This window comes from Delphinapterus leucas, chromosome 1 (assembly GCF_059928025.1).
Source record: "Delphinapterus leucas isolate spDelLeu-1000000601 "Yukka" chromosome 1, BTC_Dleu_Yukka2, whole genome shotgun sequence".
Lineage (NCBI taxonomy): Eukaryota > Metazoa > Chordata > Mammalia > Artiodactyla > Monodontidae > Delphinapterus > Delphinapterus leucas.
In genome coordinates, this window is record NC_143129.1 from 155,762,444 (window position 1) to 155,782,261 (window position 19,818).

Here is a 19,818-nt window from a genome sequence, read left to right on the forward strand (position 1 = left end):
AAGAGGCGGTGCAGCCTCCTGGGCGTGCGCTGCCGGGTTTGGGAGGCGGGGCTTCACTCGGGGCGGGGCTTCACTCCGGGGCGGGGATTCCCGGGGGTGGGACTCGGGCTTCCCTGGCCTCCCTGGCCGGTGACCAGCGGTCCCGTTAGGTCTGAGCGGCCATGGCGGCGCGCTCGTTGAGGCTGCTGACCACATTGCTGGCTGTCGCCACCGCTGCCTGCCGGGCCGAGGCGGAGTCCGAGGCGGAATGGGACATGACGGCGCCTGATCTGCTCTTCGCGGAGGGGACCGCGGCCTATGCTCGCGGTGACTGGGCCGGGGTGGTTCTGAGCATGGAGCGAGCGTTGCGTTCGCGGGCCGCCCTGCGCGCCCTTCGCCTGCGCTGCCGCACCCGGTGTGCCGCCGACCTCCCATGGGAGCTGGACCCGGACTCGCCTCCCAGCCTGGCGCAGGCCTCGGGCGCCGCCGCCCTGCACGACCTACGCTTCTTCGGGGGCTTGCTGCGCCGCGCCGCTTGCCTGCGCCGCTGCCTCGGGCCGTCGGCCACCCACTCGCTCAGCGAGGAGCTGGAATTGGAGTTCAGCAAGCGGAGCCCATACAACTACCTACAGGTCGCCTACTTCAAGGTGCAGATCTGCCTGGGCCCCGGGGCGGCCGGGGTCCTTCTGGGTGTGGTTGGCCCGGGGGAACTTAGGGGGCCAGGGAAGTGCTCGCGGAGAGGGAAAGTGGCGTCTTGGCCAGGGAGCTCTTCCCGGATCCAGGGAGAGCAGAGACCCTGCCGGGAGACCAGCCTCGCCGGTTCGCATAGGCAGATGGTGACTCCAAAGATCCAGACGGGGTTAAGGCACAGACCAAGCAAAACTTGGTCTTGTGTTCCCCGAGAGGCCTCTTAGAGGGAACTACAGCGACAGCTTGGGTCTCTGATCCTAATTTTGTTGTAAGTTACCGAGTGAGAAGCTAAGACCTTTCTACAGTATCTTCCTTCCGGTTCGCTCTTCAGTGATGCTTTTCCTGCTGCCCGAGTGCAACAGCTTTCTTTCAGGACATGAGGTTGCCACGTCGCCAGTAGAGGCTGTCTGGCCCCTCCCTGTAAGGGACCCTCTGGCTGGTCGGTCAGGTTTCCAAAGAAAATGAGTACTTTTAGGAATTCCAGAGTGCCTTAAGTCCAAGTGTATACATAGATTTGGAGTGCTTCTGATTTATGATGATAATGAGAGCCAACACATACTTTCAGGCACTATTAAGTACTTTGCGTTTATTAATTCATTTGCCCAGATCCTGGCAATATCCTGTAAAGTAAGCGCTGTTATTAGCCCATTTTGTTGGGGAAAAAAGGAAGAAGGAGGGACTTCCCTGGTGGTGCAGTGGTTAAGAATCTGCCTGCCAATGCAGGGGACATGGGTTCGTTCCCTGGTCTGGGAAGATCCCACATGCCGCGGAGCAACTAAGCCCGTGCACCACAACTACTGAGCCTGCATGCCACAACTACCGAAGCCCGCGCGCCTAGAGCCCGTGCTCCGCAACAAGAGAAGCCACTGCAATGAGAAGCCTGCGCACTGCAACGAGCAGTAGCCCCCGCTAGCTGCAACTAGAGAAAGCCCGTGCGCAGCAATGAAGACCCAACGCAGCCAAAAATTAATTAATTAATTAATTAATTTTTAAAAAAAAATAAAAGGAAGAAGGAGCTGTGCCGGGTATCTATTATATCCATAGTTTAACAGACCTTCAATTCAACCTAAAGAGAGATTTAGAAAATCTTGGGGACCTCGAATTTCCACCTTTCCACAAGCATCATGCTTACACAGTTCTGGTCCATTCCTCCTAGTTTCCCAGAAGAGTGCTGGACTTGAAACCAAAATGATTGGGCTATGTCTTTGGTCATGTCACTTAACAGCACTTTTTAAAATTCTTTGACATTTATTGAATACTTACTACATCCCAGTTCTTGTACAGGTAATTAAAATGCTTGACTTTATATTTTTTTGTGTTACCTTGCTTTGCTGTTAAGAGTCACTTTAGTAGTAAGGGCTACTGAAAGGGTGTGTACATCCAGCTGTGGGAACGCAAAGGAGGAGGAATCTAGCTTTGTGTCAGAGAAGTTAGACTTGAAAGAAGAGGTGACATTTGAAGCTGATCTCAAATATTGTTAGAGGAGAGGAAGGATGGCCATTCACGATAGAGTGGGGCCAGACTGGGAAGAGAATTCTGCAGGCTTCAAGGAGCCATCGTCAGAACTGGGCTGTAGAATGCTAATTCTGGAAGCCATGTGACGTAGGCCTTGGGAGAAGGAGAAAGTGGTGGCAGGGTGAACCATTAGGAGATGACTTCAGTTGTCCACATAAGAGAAAGAAATGAGGTGCTTCGTGCTTAGAGGGTAAAGAAGGGCTGGGGGTGGGGTGAGGGGTGTGGAGATGGAGAACAGAGAAAGGCAAGAGCAGTGCTGAAAGATATGGGAGAGAGAATCAATCCATAAAAGGGACAGACTTGAGAGAATTTCTAATTTTATAATTAAGGCAACTGAGGTACAGAGATGGCGACTGTTGACCGTGGGTCATCTAGCTATTTGGGGGTCACAGCCAGGGCTGACTTCTTGTTTAGTGTGCATTTACTAGTACTGATGATCAGAAAAGAAAAAATATTTTTCTTAGCATATTACTAATGTGCTAGGATTTACATTTATTGAGCTAACATTTATTTTATTTTATTTTTTTAAAGGGAACGCTATTTATTTATTTTTTTGGCTGTGTTGGGTCTTTGTTTCTGTGCGAGGGCTTTCTCTAGTTGCGGCGAGCGGGGGCCACTCTTCATCGCGGTGCGCGGGCCTCTCACTATCGCGGCCTCTCTTGTTGCGGAGCACAGGCTCCAGACGTGCAGGCTCAGTAGTTGTGGCTCCCGGGCCTAGTTGCTCCACGGCATGTGGGATCTTCCCAGACCAGGGCTCAAACCCGTGTCCCCTGCATTGGCAGGCAGATTCTCAACCACTGCGCCACCAGGGAAGCCCGAGCTAACATTTATTAAGCACTTAATATGTGCCCAGAACCATGTGTTAGAAGCTGGATATATATCCTCTCATTTAACTTTCCCAGCAATCCTGTGAGGTAGTGAGTACTATCTTCAGATAACCGATTAGAGAACTGAGTTTAGAGAGTAAACTTTAACTTGCCTAAAGCCCCAACAAGTGAATAATTAAACCTACTTTTGTCACCAGTCTGACACCAGAACCCATGTAATTAATCATTAGATCATCAGTGATTTTTTTTTTTCAGGTAAAAATCATGTTTTCCATTTAATTGATACCGTTTCCTCTCTCGGGTGCTACTTTGGAAATGATTAGGTCCCCACCTCTCAAGAACATTGCATCTGAACAGGCTGAGACAGAGCCAGTGTGAACACAGACCCCAAACCAGGGCTTTTGGAATAACAAGAACAGAAAAAAGCAGCCTTTCTCTTCACTTACAAAGGGAGTCACTCAGAGGGTCCAAAACTCTGTTTTCCAAACGTAGAAAACCTGGAGCTCAATGCAAACTGGAAACCAAAATATATCAGAAATGAAGCATAGCGCTTCGTCAAATACTCAAGGGCTGATCATCCTGCCTCTTCTACAAGGAATGGCCCTGCTCCAGTATTATTATTTTTTTTTTTGCAGTACGCGGGCCTCTCACTGTTGTGGCCTCTCCCGTTGCGGAGCACAGGCTCCAGATGCACAGGCTCAGCGGCCATGGCTCACGGGCCCAGCCGCTCTGCGGCATGTGGGATCTTCCCGGACCGGGGCACGAACCCGTGTGTCCTGCATTGGCAGGCAGGCTCTCAACCACTGCACCACCAGGGAAGCCCCGCTCCAGCATTTTTAAAGGAAGATGTTTTGTTTCTATTTCACTTTCCAACTGGGTATAAAATCTACTAAAAGGGATACAATGAATCAGAATAAATCAGCTCGCTCACAAGAGACACTCTCAGATAATGATTTTTGATTGCTGAGATTATTCAGCACGTTATTTCAAAGTGGCAACATTCAGGACAATCTGAGAAGAGAATTCAGAAATGGCAGCTACATTCACTGTTAGGTTCATGTGAGATACACATACATACAACCCATTTTTCAGTGTATATGTCAAGGGGCCAAGACCCCTGATCAGCACAATACGTTATTTTGTACATTACACGCACAGAACAACAGAGGGAGAGACACTTCCTTGGAGAGGTTCATACACTCTGAAGGAGGCTGGAGCCCAGTGCCCCAGGCCTTCATTAGCTAGACCCCTTCTGTTCTTTGGTCGCGGCGACCTCAGAAGCAGCCGATTCCTCTAATCGATCTGCTGGCTTCTCCTCCTCGTCCTCTTCCTGGGGATAGAGGTCCGGGTACTTCTGCATGCACTCCTGCATGGCCTGGAACTGGTCTACACAGTCCGACCCCTTGACATCCTCTGTGCTACATTGAAAGCAGAAAAAGGCCGCCTTGAACTGTTCCCCACACGGGCCGTTGGCCATGCCCCCAAGGCACGGGCAGTTACAGCTGAGGTCTCCATTGGGCAGGATCCGTCAGTGCTCCTCTTACGGATCGTTGGGGTCGTCGGCCACCAGCCCCGCGTTGCTTGGAGTTTCATGGTCTTCTTTGGTCACAAATATGATTCGATCCTTCCCTTCCTGCCGGCAGTAGGCCACAGTGCAGCCCAGCACTCCGACCTCGCGGCGCTTGGCGGCGGCCTCACGCCGTGACCTCTCCGCTGCCAGGCAGGCGGCTTGGAGACCCGCGCGGACCCACCTAGTGATTTATTTTGGATTCTACATATGAAGCTGTATAATTTTGATATGCTGGAGTCCATTGCTATGGGCATGATTGTGACCTGTAGCACATTCTCCCCCCTCAGATTTCTGTATAGCCACTTATTTTAACCTCATGAGCCCTGGGCTTTGAAAAGTCAGAAGATGCCATGTCTAGATTTTGTATAGGATCTTAAGACTTTTCAGCCACCCATCTTTTCCCTGAATGTGTCAAAAACACGTACGCAGAGGAAAAAAAATATATATATATATACATTTTATATATATATATATATATTTTTCCCCCCTAGGCAACTTCTTTGGCATGGTCTAATTGTTAACTGCTGTTTCTCCCCTACCCCTTAATCCTTGACTCCTTAGACTTGCTTCAGCTTAGTCGCCTCATCCAAAGCTCAAGAGTCTATTATTTAGGCAGTCAGTCTTCCATAGCATTCCCCCTACAATACCACCTTTGTTTTAGAATAGAATGTTTACACTTCTGAAGCATTGCCTCCTGTAATTTGAGGAATCTCTAATGCTGATTTGGGAAATAGCTGAAAACCTGCCCAGGGCCCCGTGCTTCTAATCTCTGGTATGTAGTTCCTGCAATAGGTGTGTTTTCTGGGCTTGGCAGGGGCTGAGGCACACTGAGTGGAAGGCTCAGGAAGGCGGGGATTTCCTGTTTACTGTGAACTGCACATTTGGACACAAACCATCAAGGTTTGGATGTGGCAACCATGGTCTTGTTCTTCACCCTTAGATAAACAAGTTGGAGAAAGCCGTAGCAGCAGCTCATACCTTCTTCGTGGGCAATCCTGAGCACATGGAGATGCGTCAGAACCTGGACTATTACCAAACCATGTCTGGGGTGAAGGAAGCCGACTTCAAGGATCTTGAGGCCAAACCCCACATGGTGAAAACAAAACACAAACAGAAAACGCTATCCCTTTCTCTCGCTCTTTCTTTTTATTATAGTGACATTCACTAGGGTTGCTTTCTGATTACAGAGGTAATGTATGTTCATTGTACAACATTAGAAAAATGCAAATACGTAAAAAACAGAAAGTAATCATCTGTAATAGTGCCACCTTCAGAAAACCAGTAGTTGATATTTTGGCCTATCTTTTAAGTCTTCAGTATTTCTAATTTTTAAACCTAATTTGGCGTCATATTGTGTATGTATTTTTCATCATCCCTTTTGAACCAACATATGATGCTGACGCGTCTTTTCTCATGTCTTCAAATTTTCTTTGAAAACACGATTTTTAGTGGGTGCATGACAATCCATCTTATGCACACATCGTATTCATTTACTTGTCAAATTTTTTTGGTCACGTAGGTTTTTGCTTTTCACTACAGTGAGTGGTACAGTATTCCTCAACGTTCTTATTCTATTTATTTAGCAGGAAAAGTCTGTGTCCCATAAGAGGTATTGTCTATGATGACATAGAATTTTTTTTTAAATATTTATTTATTTGGCTGCGCCGGGTCTTAGTTGTGGCCTGCGGGGAATCTTCGTTGCAGCACACGGGATCTTTAGTTGCCACGGGTGGGATCTAGTTCCCTGACCAGGGATTGAACCTGGGCCCCCTGCATTGGGAGCACAGAGCCTTAGCCACTGGACCACCAGGGAAGTCCCGATATAGCATTTTCATAAAGGGCATATGTTGTAGTTTAGAAATAGGCATATTAGAAACAACATCAAAATGACTTTTAAAAGTAAACTGTGTACATCTAGTACATTATACAACTCTACACAGTTGGGATTTTTTTCTTTTTTTTTCTTTTTTAGTGATTCTGTGACAAATGAAAATGGTTATTGTCCGCAAGAAGGGAGCCATGTCCCACAGAGAGCAGAAGCAAAGCCTGCAAACAGCTGCAGCAGCCCAAATCCGTCCTTGCTGCTGAAAGATTGCTCTCATCACCTCAGACCACATTCTGATAGCTAAGAGTTAGAATTTCTTTTATTAAATTTTTATTTTGAAAACTTGCAGCCCCACAAGAAAAGTGCAAGAAAATGACAGTGAACTCCCATATATCTTTCAAGTAGATTGAGTTAAATGTTTTCAAATTTCAAAAGAAAGTCAGGTGTAAAGACTGACTAAGTAAAGACCATTTCCAGCAGGCTTTCTTTGTGTAGCAGCCACCCTTTCCATCCGTAACCTGAGAGGGCTACGGGGATGCCCGTGGAGGTGGCCGTGGGCAAGGAGGGAGGGCTGTCCGCAGTCTGCCCTGCGTCTGAGTACCCCTTCCTCCCAGTAGCATGAGTTTCGGCTGGGAGTGCGCCTCTACTCCGAGGAGCAGCTGCAGGAAGCCGTGCCCCACCTGGAGACGGCGCTGCGGGAGTACTTCGCGGCAGACGAGGAGTGCCGTGCCCTCTGTGAAGGGCCCTATGACTACGACGGATACAACTACCTGGAATACAACGCCGACCTCTTCCAGGCCATCACAGGTGTGGGCCCCAAACCCAGCCCTCGGCCAGGCCTCTGGGCTCTGAGGGCAACAACGTGACTCTGCAGACACAGCGTCTTCAGCCTCGTTCCTGAATCTCTCAAATCCGGGAATCTGACTGAAAACTGCTTCCGCTTGAATTTGTTCATCTTAAGCAGCATTTGAATCCTGGAAATTGACCTTATGGTTCTTCCCCCTCCTCGATTCCTTTCAGACCATTACGTCCAGGTCCTCAGCTGTAAGCAGAACTGTGTCACGGAGCTTGCTTCCCACCCGGGTCGAGAGAAGCCCTTTGAAGACTTCCTCCCATCGCATTATGATTATCTGCAGTTTGCCTACTACAACAGTAAGGCCTCCCTTCTCTTTCTCAGCTGCTTTTCACTGAGCCAAAAGCAAGGAAGGCAGGCATTATGGCCACTGTGCTTCTTCAGGCTGTTTGGTTTCTCTCTTGGGCTCTGGCAGGCACCATGCCAGGTGATCCCTGAATACCTTGTTACAAGCCACCTTCCAAGAAGCAGTACCAGCAGCCTGAGAAGCTGGGGGAGGGAGACTCTAGGGCCTCACCCTCTGGTCCCCTCTATAACATTTATAATCTCATTTTGCACCTGAGTTAAGTTATAGTAAAGGCAAGGGTGTGCTTCCATTTAAACCAGCTCACAGGGCACTTCCCCGCCCTTCTCCCTCACGTAGCACTGATGCTGTGGGGTGGGGTGGGGTGAGGGGGCTGTCGGTATCCAGAAAAGCAGCAAGTCGGCGGGTCTTCACTGAGTCCCCACTGTGTGCTAAGCCTCGCAGCATATTCAAGAATATACACCTTTATGGTTGAGGAGACCAACACATGTGAACAAGAGCTCTGCCAAAGAGACAATCTGCTATTGTAATCTTCCCTTCTCTTCTGAAAATCCATAGGGAAGAAAAGGTAGGAAGACAGGGGAATATTCCTGAAATTGGTCTACTGATTGGGAATATTAGGGCCAATGTTTGAATTACTTGCAGACACTGAGCACCTTAAAAATCAATCGTATATTCTATCATTTATTCTGCAACTTCTCCCGCCAAATCAGGCAGTCGTGTTATGTAGCTGGTGCCACCTTGCCATGTCACCATTGCCTCGAGCTGTGCTGAGACTGAACACTAGGCGGTTCACGGTACCCAGGATTCGATGCTTTCTTCTCAGCCATTTTTTCCCCTTTGCAGTTGGGAATTACACACAGGCCATTGAATGTGCCAAGACCTATCTCCTCTTCTTCCCCAATGATGAGGTGATGAGCCAGAATCTGGCCTACTACACAGCCATGCTTGGAGAAGAGCAAGCCAGATCCATCGGCCCCCGTGAGGTGAGAGACTTGCATTACTTTGGGTGGCTGCCAGCTGAACCCAGACCAGAAAGCAGAGAGTGGGGTAGAGGAGGAGGAGCCGGGGCTGCTTGGGCAGTGAGGGGTGGGGGCAGGTTGCCTGGGTGGGTGTGAGTGCACAGAAAGCGGGGAATAAGCCAGTACCTTAATTAGCACAATCTGGGCCCCGAAGTCTGTGCTCCGAGTCGGCGGGAAAAGCACAACTGCAAAGCAGCCATATTCTTTCCCTTTCTCAGCACCTCCACTTTGAGACTTGACTTGGCCAAGATATATCATTTTCTACTTCATGCTAAATTTTTTTTTCACTCACCTCTTTTCTGCCTCAGTTTTCTTCCCCGCCCCCGCTTCTTTCTGCCATTGCTCTGTCTCCCCCTGTTTCAGCATTATACCCATCTCACTCCCAAACAAGGAAAAAAATCTATGTAATAGAAAGACTAAAACGAAAGACACTGAAGTGGAAGCAGGCCCACGCCTGCACTGCCAGGGGGACTGTACTTTGTGCTGTTCACTTCACAATGGCTATTTCTGGAATTACGGGTGATTTTTGTGTTTTGCTTCTTTATATTTTCTAAATTCCCTGCAGTGAATGGGTATCATTTTTGTATTAAAAACATGAAAAGCTCTCTGTTTTTAACTTAATGAAGTTCAATACTGCGAACCTCGATATTTGTACATATGCCTTGCACAGGCCCTAGATCCTCTCCTTCTTGAGCCCAGAACAATGAGGTGGATTTGAAGTCACTAATCTGGACTCAAGTCCTGGCTCCTCTACTTACTAGCCATGTGATTTTTGACACATCATGTGGAATCTTAGTCATGCTGCACTGCCCTTCTGAGTCTCATTTTCTCCTTCTGTAAAATAGGATTATGGTTCTTGCTCTGTCTTCAACACAGGACAAGTGTGAGGGTCAAATGAGATAGTGAGCCGACAGGTTCTGTACAAAGTGTTGTGTGGACAGGTAGCATCACAGGGGTCTTGCTGATGGTACATAAGTAGCAGGTGGCGGGTTTTCTTACCTCTAACTTCAGCCACCTCCTGAGATGGGGTGGCTTGTCACTGTGGCCCTCAATCACTTGTGTCCTGCTGGCCTCTCCAAAACCCAATCTTACAGTCTGTAAAAATAGCTGTAACTTTGGATCAGTTTTTCCTTTTGTCAAAGAAAAAAAAAAAGTTAGATAGCTACAGTTACTCTAGAGGCCCCTCAGTTGTGTATGCAACAAGTCTGTTGGACACATGTAGGGGGTGAGAAAGCAGGCACACCCCTGGGCTGTTGGTAGGGCTGCAAACTGTACTGTTCATGTACCCAGAGATCTGACTGCCGGGGATTCACCCTTGGCTGTACTACACAAGCGTGCAAAGGTAAACGTGCACAGATGTGCATCAGAAGTCCGCCGCTAAAAGCAAAAAACTGGAAACAAGCTCAATGCTATCAATTTGGGGAACTGGTTAAATAAAATTGGCACGTTCATTCAGTGACGTACAAGATAACCATTATGTTGCTTGAGTGGATTCCTACACACCAATATGAAATTGTCTCCATGATGTAATTTTAGGTAAAGAAAAAGAAGACATAGAACTGTAGTGGTATTCTATTTACATTTTTTGGTAGTACATATATATTTTGAAGTTTTTTTAACTTTCTGCACAGATTGGTAAGAAACTGTTCATCAGGATTAACCCCCCCACCCCCAGGCATGGGCCTGTGGGTCAGGGGCTAGGTGGGGGAGGACTGAACATTTCTATTTATGTCTATCGATACTCCGGGGGTTTCTTTTAGCTACATTTGTACTACTTTCATGTCTTTTTGAATGCCATCTAAAACCACCTTGGAAAGGTGTACAATCCAAGATTTGTAAAATGCTGTGGTGAATATCATAGTAGAGGGGTCCGCGAGCTAGAGTGGGAGCACGGAGGAAAAGTAAGCAACTGGCGGGTCCGGGAAGGCTTCACAAGAGGCAGTGGTGTTGACAATTGGTTTTAAAAGCCTTCAGTAGGTGAACGAGTCAGAGAAGGGCCTTTTAGATGGAGAACAGCATATGCAAACCACCTGGACAACAGTCCCATGTGAACGGAAGATGGTGCTGGGGAGTTGCAGGCAATGAGGCCCAGGAGGGTCAGATTTTTGAGGGGTCTTGAGTGCCTCTCCAGGACCTTGGACCCTACTGTGTGAGGCAGGCAGTGGTGAGCCGTCAAAGGGTTTTAAGCAGCCTGATGTGATGTGATGGGGCAGGGCTCAGAATGGGAGGTGCCGGAGGCCGTCATGGTGCAGAGAGAGCCACCGAGGCCTGAGTGAGGTGGGGGGCTGGAGGAGGGGAGAGGTGGAACTGGCGGTGGGCCAGCGGGTTCATGCCTCCCTCCTCTCAGTGTCTAATTAGGCACCACATTCCCAGCCTGGGAGACACGTGCACGGCGCTGGCTGCGGGGCACACAGGTGGCAGGATTCCGCCCTCACAGCCTCCTGCCCTGCCCGCACTCCAGCCCAGGGTGGCTCATTTTTCCTCTGTTCACTGGGAGAAGCAGGTGGATGATGCGGCAGTAACAGAGCTCCCATTCTGGTTGTGTGGCGCTTACAGTGGAAAATAAGCACCCTTCAAATGTGCGTGGCATTTTATAGTTTACAAAAATTTTTCATAGCTTTTCTTTCGTTTCATTCTCATAACAACCCAGTGAGGTGGGGTCATCAACCTACCCTGAAGTTAAAAACCAAGGCTCGGGCTTCCCTGGTGGCACAGTGGTTGAGAGTCCGCCTGCCGATGCAGGGGACACGGGTTCGTGCCCCGGTCTGGGGAAGGTCCCACATGCCGTGGAGCGGCTGGGCCCATGAGCCATGGCCGCTGAGCCTGCGCATCCGGAGCCTGTGCTTCGCAACGGGAGAGGACACAACAGTGAGAGGCCCGCGTACCGCAAAAAAAAAAAAAGAAAACCAAGGCTCTTCCTTCTTGGATCCGCAATCCTGAGAGTCTCTAATAACCCTCCTCTTGCCACCCCCTCCCATATGGAGACTGGTTACCTTGTCGTTGTCCTCTTGGGCCGCTAGATGGTGACCGTCTGGATTTGAGATGGCGCGTCTCCTAGTCTCTTTGCTTGGTTAAGATCCCTCCCCCTGACCCTTTATAGTCATATTAGTGAGTCTGGGGCAGAAAGGGAAAATAAGTGGTCAGTCTACCATTTCTAACTAGAACTGCCCTTCTGGAAAGAAGGTAACTAACATCTGTTGAGCCCTGTCCCAGGCCAAGCACTGAGCTAGGTGATTTATACCCATCATCGCATTTACTCATCACAGGCACCCCGTGAGGTGGCCGCTATTCTTGCCATTTTCGAGATGAGGACATTTAGGCTCCAGGAAATGAGTTAACTTGCGTAGCAGCCTGTGGCTGCCCATGGTGACCGGAATCTCTGTTTCCCTGCTTTATTCCAGTGCCAGCACAGTTCTGACACATAGCTGATACTCAGTACATCAGTGTTGAATGAGTAAATGGTAGAAGTGGGACTTGCTCCCTGGCAGGCTCATAGAGCAGTTGGAGAGGGTTAAAGGAGATGACACATACCTAGCTTGGTGTCCAGTACTAGGTGAGGGAGGCCAGTTGTTTAAACTCCTTAGGAGAAAATTTCCGTCTTCCTCTTGGGTAAATACAAGAGGTGATGTAGGCCTCATTGACGCCTTTACAGCCTTCCTTATTGCCCTCATCTTTTATTTCAACTGATGATGTCTTCTTTTTCTTTTCCTTCCTTCTTCTGCTGCTGGGAGACTAGCAGGGCACCTAGGGAAAGATGTGACCCCAGAAGGTACTTAGTTTCCCTGCCCTGGGTAAGCCCTACCACTGAGCACGTGTGGGAATGGCCGGATGCTGGACCCAGCTGCTTCTGCACTGGCCCAACTCCCGGGAGGGATACCGTCCACTCCAAGTCTGAGGGGAGGCAGATGGCATAGGAAAAAGCACGTGGGCTTTAGGATTGGAGAGACCCAGGCTTGGATGTAGGTCCCTGCTCTACCATCTCCTATAGTGTCACCTCAAGCAAGTTGCATATCCCCTCTGTACCTCAGTGCCTTTGTCTGTAAAATGAGGATAATCTCATCAACCTCCAAGGTGGCTGTAAAGATTAAATGAATAACGCAGGAGTCAACTTAACACCTAGGTTTTTCTTCCCCTGTGTGTTGAACTCCTGTGGAAGTCAAGAAGGAGTAATTTTCCTTCCTTAAAGAGTATTTCCTGAGAATCTTCAGGTTTTCTGCCTCAGAGATTAACGGCAGGGGAAGGAAAGGGGGCTGTTTCCCTATAAGGGAAGCCTGGCTATGCCACCCTCAGAGGGGCTGCTTGTGTCAGGCAAGAGGAACCCTTGAGCACAGACGTGAGACTTTTGTCGCAAACGGGGGGACGGACACACTAGTGATAGTGGGAGAGGAAGCCTTGGGTCGCACGGGGGGCAACAGTGTGGCACGTAGGGGTGGGGAGTGCGGGCTAGAGTCAGCGGCAGGGCTGAGTACCAGGGCGTCCCTCCCACTGCGTTTCCTCAGAGTGCCCAGGAGTACCACCAGCGAAGCCTGCTGGAGAAAGAACTGCTCTTCTTCGCTTATGACGTTTTTGGAATTCCCTTTGTTGACCCGGTGAGCCAGGGTGCAGGGAGCCGGAGTGGGGCGGGGATGCAAGGGATGGGCTGAGCTATACACCGTGTGCCTCTGGGGAGAGGGCCGTTGCGGGGTTGAGCCAAACAGGAGATCTGCGTGGATGAGAGACTGGGAATTCTGGGCAGCCAGGTACAGGTGACTCAGTTCCAGAGACCTCTCACTTTATCTCCTGAAAGGAGGCCAGTGAGAAGGTGGATTCCCTGTAGGCCCTAGTATGTGCATCGAGACCTGGAAGATTCAGCAGGTCACCCGACACTGTTCATTTTTTCCTACTCTGCTTTTAGGATTCATGGACTCCAGAAGAGGTGATTCCCAAGAGACTGCAAGAGAAACAGAAGTGAGGGCCTTGAAGAAACTGCATGATTGGATCGGTGTGATGAAGCACTTGAGGCTTCCTGAGCCCAGGCAGAGGCAGATGTGAACTCCTGGCAAGGGGTGGGCAGGTCCAGTCTGGGAAGCTGGGGTGGGAGCCTGGGCTGGCCCTGGAATACAGCCCTCAGACTGGCTGTGCTCACAGGTCAGAACGGGAAACAGCCGCCCGCATCTCCCAGGAGATCGGAAACCTTATGAAGGAGATTGAGACCCTCGTGGAAGAGAAGACCAAGGAGTCGCTGGACGTGAACAGGCTGACCCAGGAAGGTGAGAGGACGAGCGTGGGGCCACCTCGGCTGTCATGGAGGCAGCAAGGCTGGTGGTCCCCATGTTAGCTGGGCAGCTCCCCTTAGAGAGCAGCCTCAGGATGCGAGCTGGCACGGGTCAGGGCTCACCCCCGCCGTGGCCCTTCTTCCCTCACCCACGGGACTTCCACCTGCAAAGAGCACTGAGAATTGGCCTTTGGTTAAGAAGCAAGACTCCTGAGTCACAGTGACACTAGTTTAGTTTGCTTCAGTAAGTATTTATAGGAGAAAACTTGTCCTCTCTCCTTACCCCCAAACTGTTTTCTCCCAGCTGCCATCATTTGTCCTGTTACCAAGCCTCAAAATCTTCAGGTCTCCTCTGGTCCCCCCTTGCCCATCCCCTCCAGTCCTCTGGGGGGGTCCTGCCAATTAGGACTCTGCTCTCTTTCTCTCTCCCCAACCCTTTTCTTGTCCCATGGCCTCAGGCGTGCATCAGGCCCCCAGCCCCTCCTCTCTGCACTCATCTTTCCTCCTCCAATCTGTCCTTGCCCCTTCCCACCTGGGGGCTAGAGTAGTCTTCCAAACACAGGGACTCTGATGCCGTCCTCCCTGCCTGCCCCTGTAACCGTTTGTTCTACCATTCCCCATTTATACCTTCTCTTTGTCCTTGGGCCTCTCTCTGCTCACAAGTCTTTGTTCAGGCCTATGCCTCCTCCTATACACTTCCCATCATCTCTCCCCGTGAGGCGTCTCAGATCCACCCTACAGAGCCTTTCTTAAACTCCAGGCCAGTTGGGATCCCCACCCCCATTTCTGTTGAACTTCCAAGGCCCTTTGTACTTTCACAAGGTCTGCCTTGTGTTGGTCATTTGTGTAATTGTTGGAACAGGTGCTGTCTTCAGGTGTTAATCCCTTGCCTTTTCTAGCACAGTGCTTGGCACACGCTGAGGCCTCAGTAAATAACAGATGGAGTGGAATTGGGTCTCTGCTATGTCCCCAGCACAGGGAGACACCAGGAGAAATAGAAGAGAGAAAGGCTGGCCTTTACTCTACACTTGCTTCAATTAACAAGTGCTTAATTTAATGAGATTAGCATGTTAAAGAATTTGTCCAGCATTCCTTTGTTTTCAGAGAGCTTTCACCCTGTTATTTCTCTTGATTCTCATAATCGCCTGGGAAGTGGGTTGGGCAGATTGTAAGATCCTCATTTTAAATAGACGATGATATGATGGTAGCTAAACTTTTAAGCATTTACTAGGTGCCAAGTATCGTGCTAAACTTTTAAGTTGTATTACTGTTCTTTACATCAAACTTACGAGGTAGATGCTGTTTTACAGATGAGATAAGGCTCAGGGAGGTTAAGTAACTTGCCAAGGTCACATAGCTAGTAAGTGGAGGATCCAGGAGTCAAACCCAGTTCTTTCTGGTCCTGAACTCATGTTTTAGGAATGTCTTTATGATGTTTCCTCAACAATGCGTGAAAGCCCAGGAGTCTACAGCTGTGGACCAGGACTTGGATCTCCTGCCCTTCAGCTCTAAGTTCCATCCTCTGGACCACCCTACCTTTGGAAGCGACCAAACGGGAGGTTTCTCTGGTGAACGGGAAACAACTGGAATTTCTCTTCCTTACAGCAAGGCAATATCTGATGGAGAGTGTCTGGACAGAACTGCTGCTGGATTTAGCTGGTGTTATTGCTTTGCAGGTGGCCCCCTGCTTTATGACGGTATCAGACTCACCATGACCTCCAAAGTCTTGAACGGTTCCCAGCGGGTGGTGATGGATGGTGTAATCTCTGAGGATGAGTGCCGGGAGCTGCAGAGACTGACCAATGTGAGGGAACGCGGTGACCATGCCATCTCCCTAAGGGCCCAGCCTCCCCCGACTAGGTGCCTCTAAGGTGCTGAACGATTGCCTGCCCCTTGCTGCGGGCAGTCGACCACCTCTTCTTGGGCCCTCAGCTGCCTGGCTAACTCCACCTGTTTTTGGGGCCTCGTAGGCAGCAGCAACTTTAGGAGATGGCTACCGGGGTCAGACCTCCCCCCACACTCCCAGCGAAAAGTTCTATGGCGTCACTGTCTTCAAGGCCCTCAAGGTAGGGTCAGTACTCTGTTCTAGAGTGTGGAGAAGCGGGAGGGGGACGCGCAGGCTCTGGGGAGGAGTTGGAGATGGTGGTAGGAGAGGTCAAAGTGTCCGCCTGTCAGCGTTCCAGCTGCCACGGAGGCAGGATAAACCATGCTGGGTGAGCTTGACTTCTGAACCATGGCTATTAGTGTAATAATGAGGCAAGCAAGCAAGACTGATACCCCAAGCTTGAGAGCGCTTTCTGAAGAACCGCTGTACCTCTGAGCAGGTTACTCATAAAGAGAAATGTGAAGGCGAGGGGAGGGGCGATGGCAGAGAGTCGTGTGTGGGAAGCAGAGGGACTGGTCCTTGGCGGGCACGAGGAGCGGGGCCTGGCGCCCCTGTGGTCTCTGTTGGCCCGCAGAGGAGCGGGTAGCGTAGCTGACCACTGGCCTTCCCGGCAGCTGGGACAGGAAGGGAAGGTTCCTCTGCAGAGCGCTCACCTGTACTACAACGTGACGGAGAAGGTGCGGCGCGTCATGGCGTCCTACTTCCACCTGGACAGCCCCCTCTACTTCTCCTACTCCCACCTGGTGTGCCGCACCGCGATCGAAGGTGGGCCTCCCTCAGCCCGCAGCCCCCGTGCAGCACACACTGCCCACCCAGGCACCAGCTGGATGCGGAGATGCGGAGAAGAGCAGGATATGGTCCCTTTCATCCTGCTGGGGAACCAACGTAAACCACTGCGATGAGTGCAGCAGAGGAAGTTCGAGTCAGTCTCCCCGGGGAGTCGGGAGGGCTTCCCAGAGGAGGTGATGAGAGCTGCGCAGGACGAATAGGAGTTGTGGAGTAGACGGGGCAGCGGGAGGACGTTGGAGCCGGAGGCAGCAGCATGAGCAGAGGAGTGGAGGCATCGAGCAGCCGGCAGCTGGGGGACTAAGAAAGTGGCCACTTCTGGAGCGTAAGGTCAAGGGGGGACGGGGGGCAGCCACGTAAGACTGGTGAGGTCCTCAGAAGCCAAATTACGGAGCGCTGCATTCAAGAGTATTTTGCATCCTGTAAGTCAGTGGTTCTCAACGCTGGTACTGGGCATACAGGTGTCCTTAGGTGAATCATGATGTGCGTCGCAAGTTCTCTGTCACTAATTGTTAAATACCAAATTTCTGAGAGAACTACTTATTTTACAAGTTAGGGCAGGCTGGAGGTTGTGCATCGTTCACTCTCCCTCTGTCACGTTCCCTTTTGCATTCCCTAGGAGGGGTGAGGCACGGCCAGTGTCCAGGAACCACACGTGACCCACAGCCGGGTCTGTCATGCCAGAGCCTTCAGCGGCCCCTGGTGCCGATATGACCCTGATGGGCAGCAGAGATTAGAGGGCTTTACTCTCCCTCAGAAAGTTTGGAATTCTATCAAAATCTGGGCACACCCAAGGAATGTGCCAGACTCGCAACTGTGTGTGTCCCGTCCTCCAGGTGGGGGCCCAGGGGCCTGGGCAGCGGGAAGCCAGGAAGCCAGGAAGAGTCGGCAGGCGGTGAAGGGCTGGGTGAGGCCTTGCTTTTACTCACCGAGGCTAAGGGTTTAAGGTTAGGCCTGCTGCTCTGTGTCTAAAGACTTGGAGAGCGTGGATCCAACCAGAGGAAGGGAAGCTGGTCGGCAGTGACCCCCCTGCCCTCGCATGCCAGCAGGAGAGCTGCAGTGTCCCCTGAGGTGCCCCAGTACTAACGTGTGTCTCCGTGGCCACAGAGGCACAGGCCGAGAGGAAGGACGGTAGCCACCCCGTCCACGTGGACAACTGCATCCTGAACGCGGAGGCCCTCGTGTGCATCAAGGAGCCCCCCGCCTACACCTTCCGGGACTACAGGTGCCAGCTCTGCTCTGAGGCCCCCAGGGCCCTGTGCCCTGCCCCCTCCCCCAACACATGCGTGTTTGGGACCAGCTCCTCCCAGCGTCCAGGATCCTCTGGATTGGGAGTCAGATAACACGGGAATCATTACAGAGCAGTGTGAGAGTAGGACAGGGAAAGGTAGACTTGGTACAGAAGCACCCCAGAGAAGGGCATGGTGGATTCTCAGGGGCGAGGGTAGGGAGGCGGGAAGGTCAGGAGTCGTGTCCGTGAGGCTTCAGAGAAGGCCCCCCCCTCCTGCTGCTGGTTGGGAGCATTTGGAGATAAAGGCGCTGGAGCCGTGGGTGTCTGAGGGGCGGGAAGAGGAAGTCGGTGTCGAGGTGCTCTCTGCCTTTCCCAGTGCCATTCTTTACCTGAACGCAGACTTCGACGGAGGAAACTTGTTTTTCACTGAACTAGATGCCAAGACCGTGACGGTGAGTGCACCCTTGTCCCCATCCCTGGGAGGGGAGACAGAACCTCAAGGTGCAGGGGGCCTTCCTGGTGGCCAGCACTCCCCTCCCCAAACCAGGGGGCCTCTGCCTAGTCGCCTGTTCTCTTTAGCTCTGGTCTTTGGGAAGCCAGGCAGAGGAGCCATCCCCTCCTGGACCTGAATGACCCCATGTCCCTTCTGAAGGCAGGTTATGGTCTCTGTCCTGTGTACCCCCCTCTTCGTCCCCTTTAGGCAGAGGTGCAGCCCCAGTGCGGAAGGGCCGTGGGATTCTCCTCGGGCACAGAAAACCCACATGGAGTGAAGGCTGTCACCAGAGGGCAGCGCTGTGCCATCGCCCTGTGGTTCACTTTGGACGCGCGACACAGCGAGCGGGTGAGAGCAGCTGGCGCTGCTGTGGCCTGTCCCTGGCAGGGCCCGTGTTCTGCTTCCACCCTCCCCAGTCCCAGTGCCGATGCTTAGACGTGAGAGCAGCACTGGGCTTGGGAGTCCAGAGAGACTCCTCGCTTCGGCACTGTGCCGCCGTGGTCCCCGGCCCTTCTTCTTGCCTTGGGAATGGGGCTCCAGGTGGGGGACAGTGGGGACAATATGGGGAGTGAGCCTGGTTCTTGGTCCCTCGCTGGGTACCACCTCTGCTGCCTCTGCCCAAGGAGTAGGACCTGCCGGGATTAGGATGAGCTCGGAGGCCACTGGAGGAGAGCCTTCTTGTTCTCCAGGAAGTAGCACCTGAGAGATGGTGAGTGCCTGGTCCAGAGGCCTCTCTGAACAGCCAGGGGTTTGTCCTTGCAGGACAGGGTGCAGGCGGATGACCTGGTGAAGATGCTCTTTAGCCCAGAAGAGACGGACCTCCCCCATGAACAGCCCCAAGAAGCCCAGGAGGGGCCCCCCAAGCCCGTACAGGGGTCTGTCTCCAGCAGTGAGTCAGGGCACAAGGATGAGCTCTGACAGCTCACACGTGGACGGTGATCAGACCCACGTGAGGAACTCTGTCCTGCACCCTGGACTGGCCAGCCTCGGGTGAGGAGCGGTGGGGAACTTAGGTCTGCCCCCCAGCTGAGGGGACTCTGCTCATAGCCATCCACATGTTGCTACCGCTTTTGGAGTGGATGTAGCAGGACGGCCCTCTCCCCCTGGGCCTGACCAAGGGCTCAGGACGCAGGCCCAGAGCCACTCCGGGGGCCTGCACAGGCAGCCACGTGACAGCAATACAGTATTTAAGTGCCTGTGTAGACCACCAAAGAATAAATGATTCGTGGTTTTTTACTCGGTGGTTTGTTCAGAGTGGAAATATGCCCATTGGCCCCAGAGGTCTCACTTGATAAAAATTGCTCTGGAGGGGCTTCCCTGGTGGCGCAGTGGTTGAGAGTCTGCCTGCCGATGCAGGGGACGTGGGTTCGTGCCCCGGTCCGGGAAGATCCCACATGCCGCGGAGCGGCTAGGCCCGTGAGCCATGGCCGCTGAGCCTGCGCGTCCGGAGCCTGTGCTCCGCAACGGGAGAGGCCACAACAGTGAGAGGCCCCGCGTACCGCAAAAAAAAAAAAAAAAAAAAAATTGCCCTGGGCAGGATGCAGTGGCAGGCATGGTGTGAAGAGGCCTAGCTCTGTACCTGGC

At 51.7% G+C, this 19,818-nt stretch overlaps 1 protein-coding gene and 1 pseudogene across 1 annotated transcript; one reads left to right on the plus strand and one right to left on the minus strand.

Moving 5' to 3' along the window:
• The first annotated feature begins 103 nt into the window (after positions 1-103).
• Positions 104-19,470, plus strand: P3H1 (prolyl 3-hydroxylase 1). The gene is made up of 15 exons (XM_022575447.3): positions 104-626; positions 5,522-5,674; positions 7,024-7,213; positions 7,427-7,558; positions 8,410-8,549; positions 13,085-13,174; positions 13,480-13,532; positions 13,713-13,834; positions 15,516-15,643; positions 15,810-15,905; positions 16,339-16,489; positions 17,618-17,735; positions 18,118-18,193; positions 18,442-18,582; positions 18,997-19,470. The coding sequence occupies exons 1-15, from the start codon at positions 162-164 to the stop codon at positions 19,150-19,152; spliced, it is 2,211 nt and encodes a 736-aa protein (XP_022431155.1). The 5' UTR covers positions 104-161; the 3' UTR covers positions 19,153-19,470.
• Positions 3,892-4,764, minus strand: LOC111175443 (mitochondrial intermembrane space import and assembly protein 40 pseudogene; annotated as a pseudogene).
• Positions 19,471-19,818: the final 348 nt, after the last annotated feature.

Coding starts and splice junctions, on each gene's coding strand:
- P3H1 (XM_022575447.3), top strand. CDS start 162: ATGGCGGCGCGCTCGTTGAGGCTGCTGACCACATTGCTGGCTGTCGCC. Junction 7,214..7,426: donor CCTCTTCCAGGCCATCACAG/GTGTGGGCCCCA, acceptor GATTCCTTTCAG/ACCATTACGTCCAGGTCCTC. Junction 8,550..13,084: donor GATCCATCGGCCCCCGTGAG/GTGAGAGACTTG, acceptor GCGTTTCCTCAG/AGTGCCCAGGAGTACCACCA.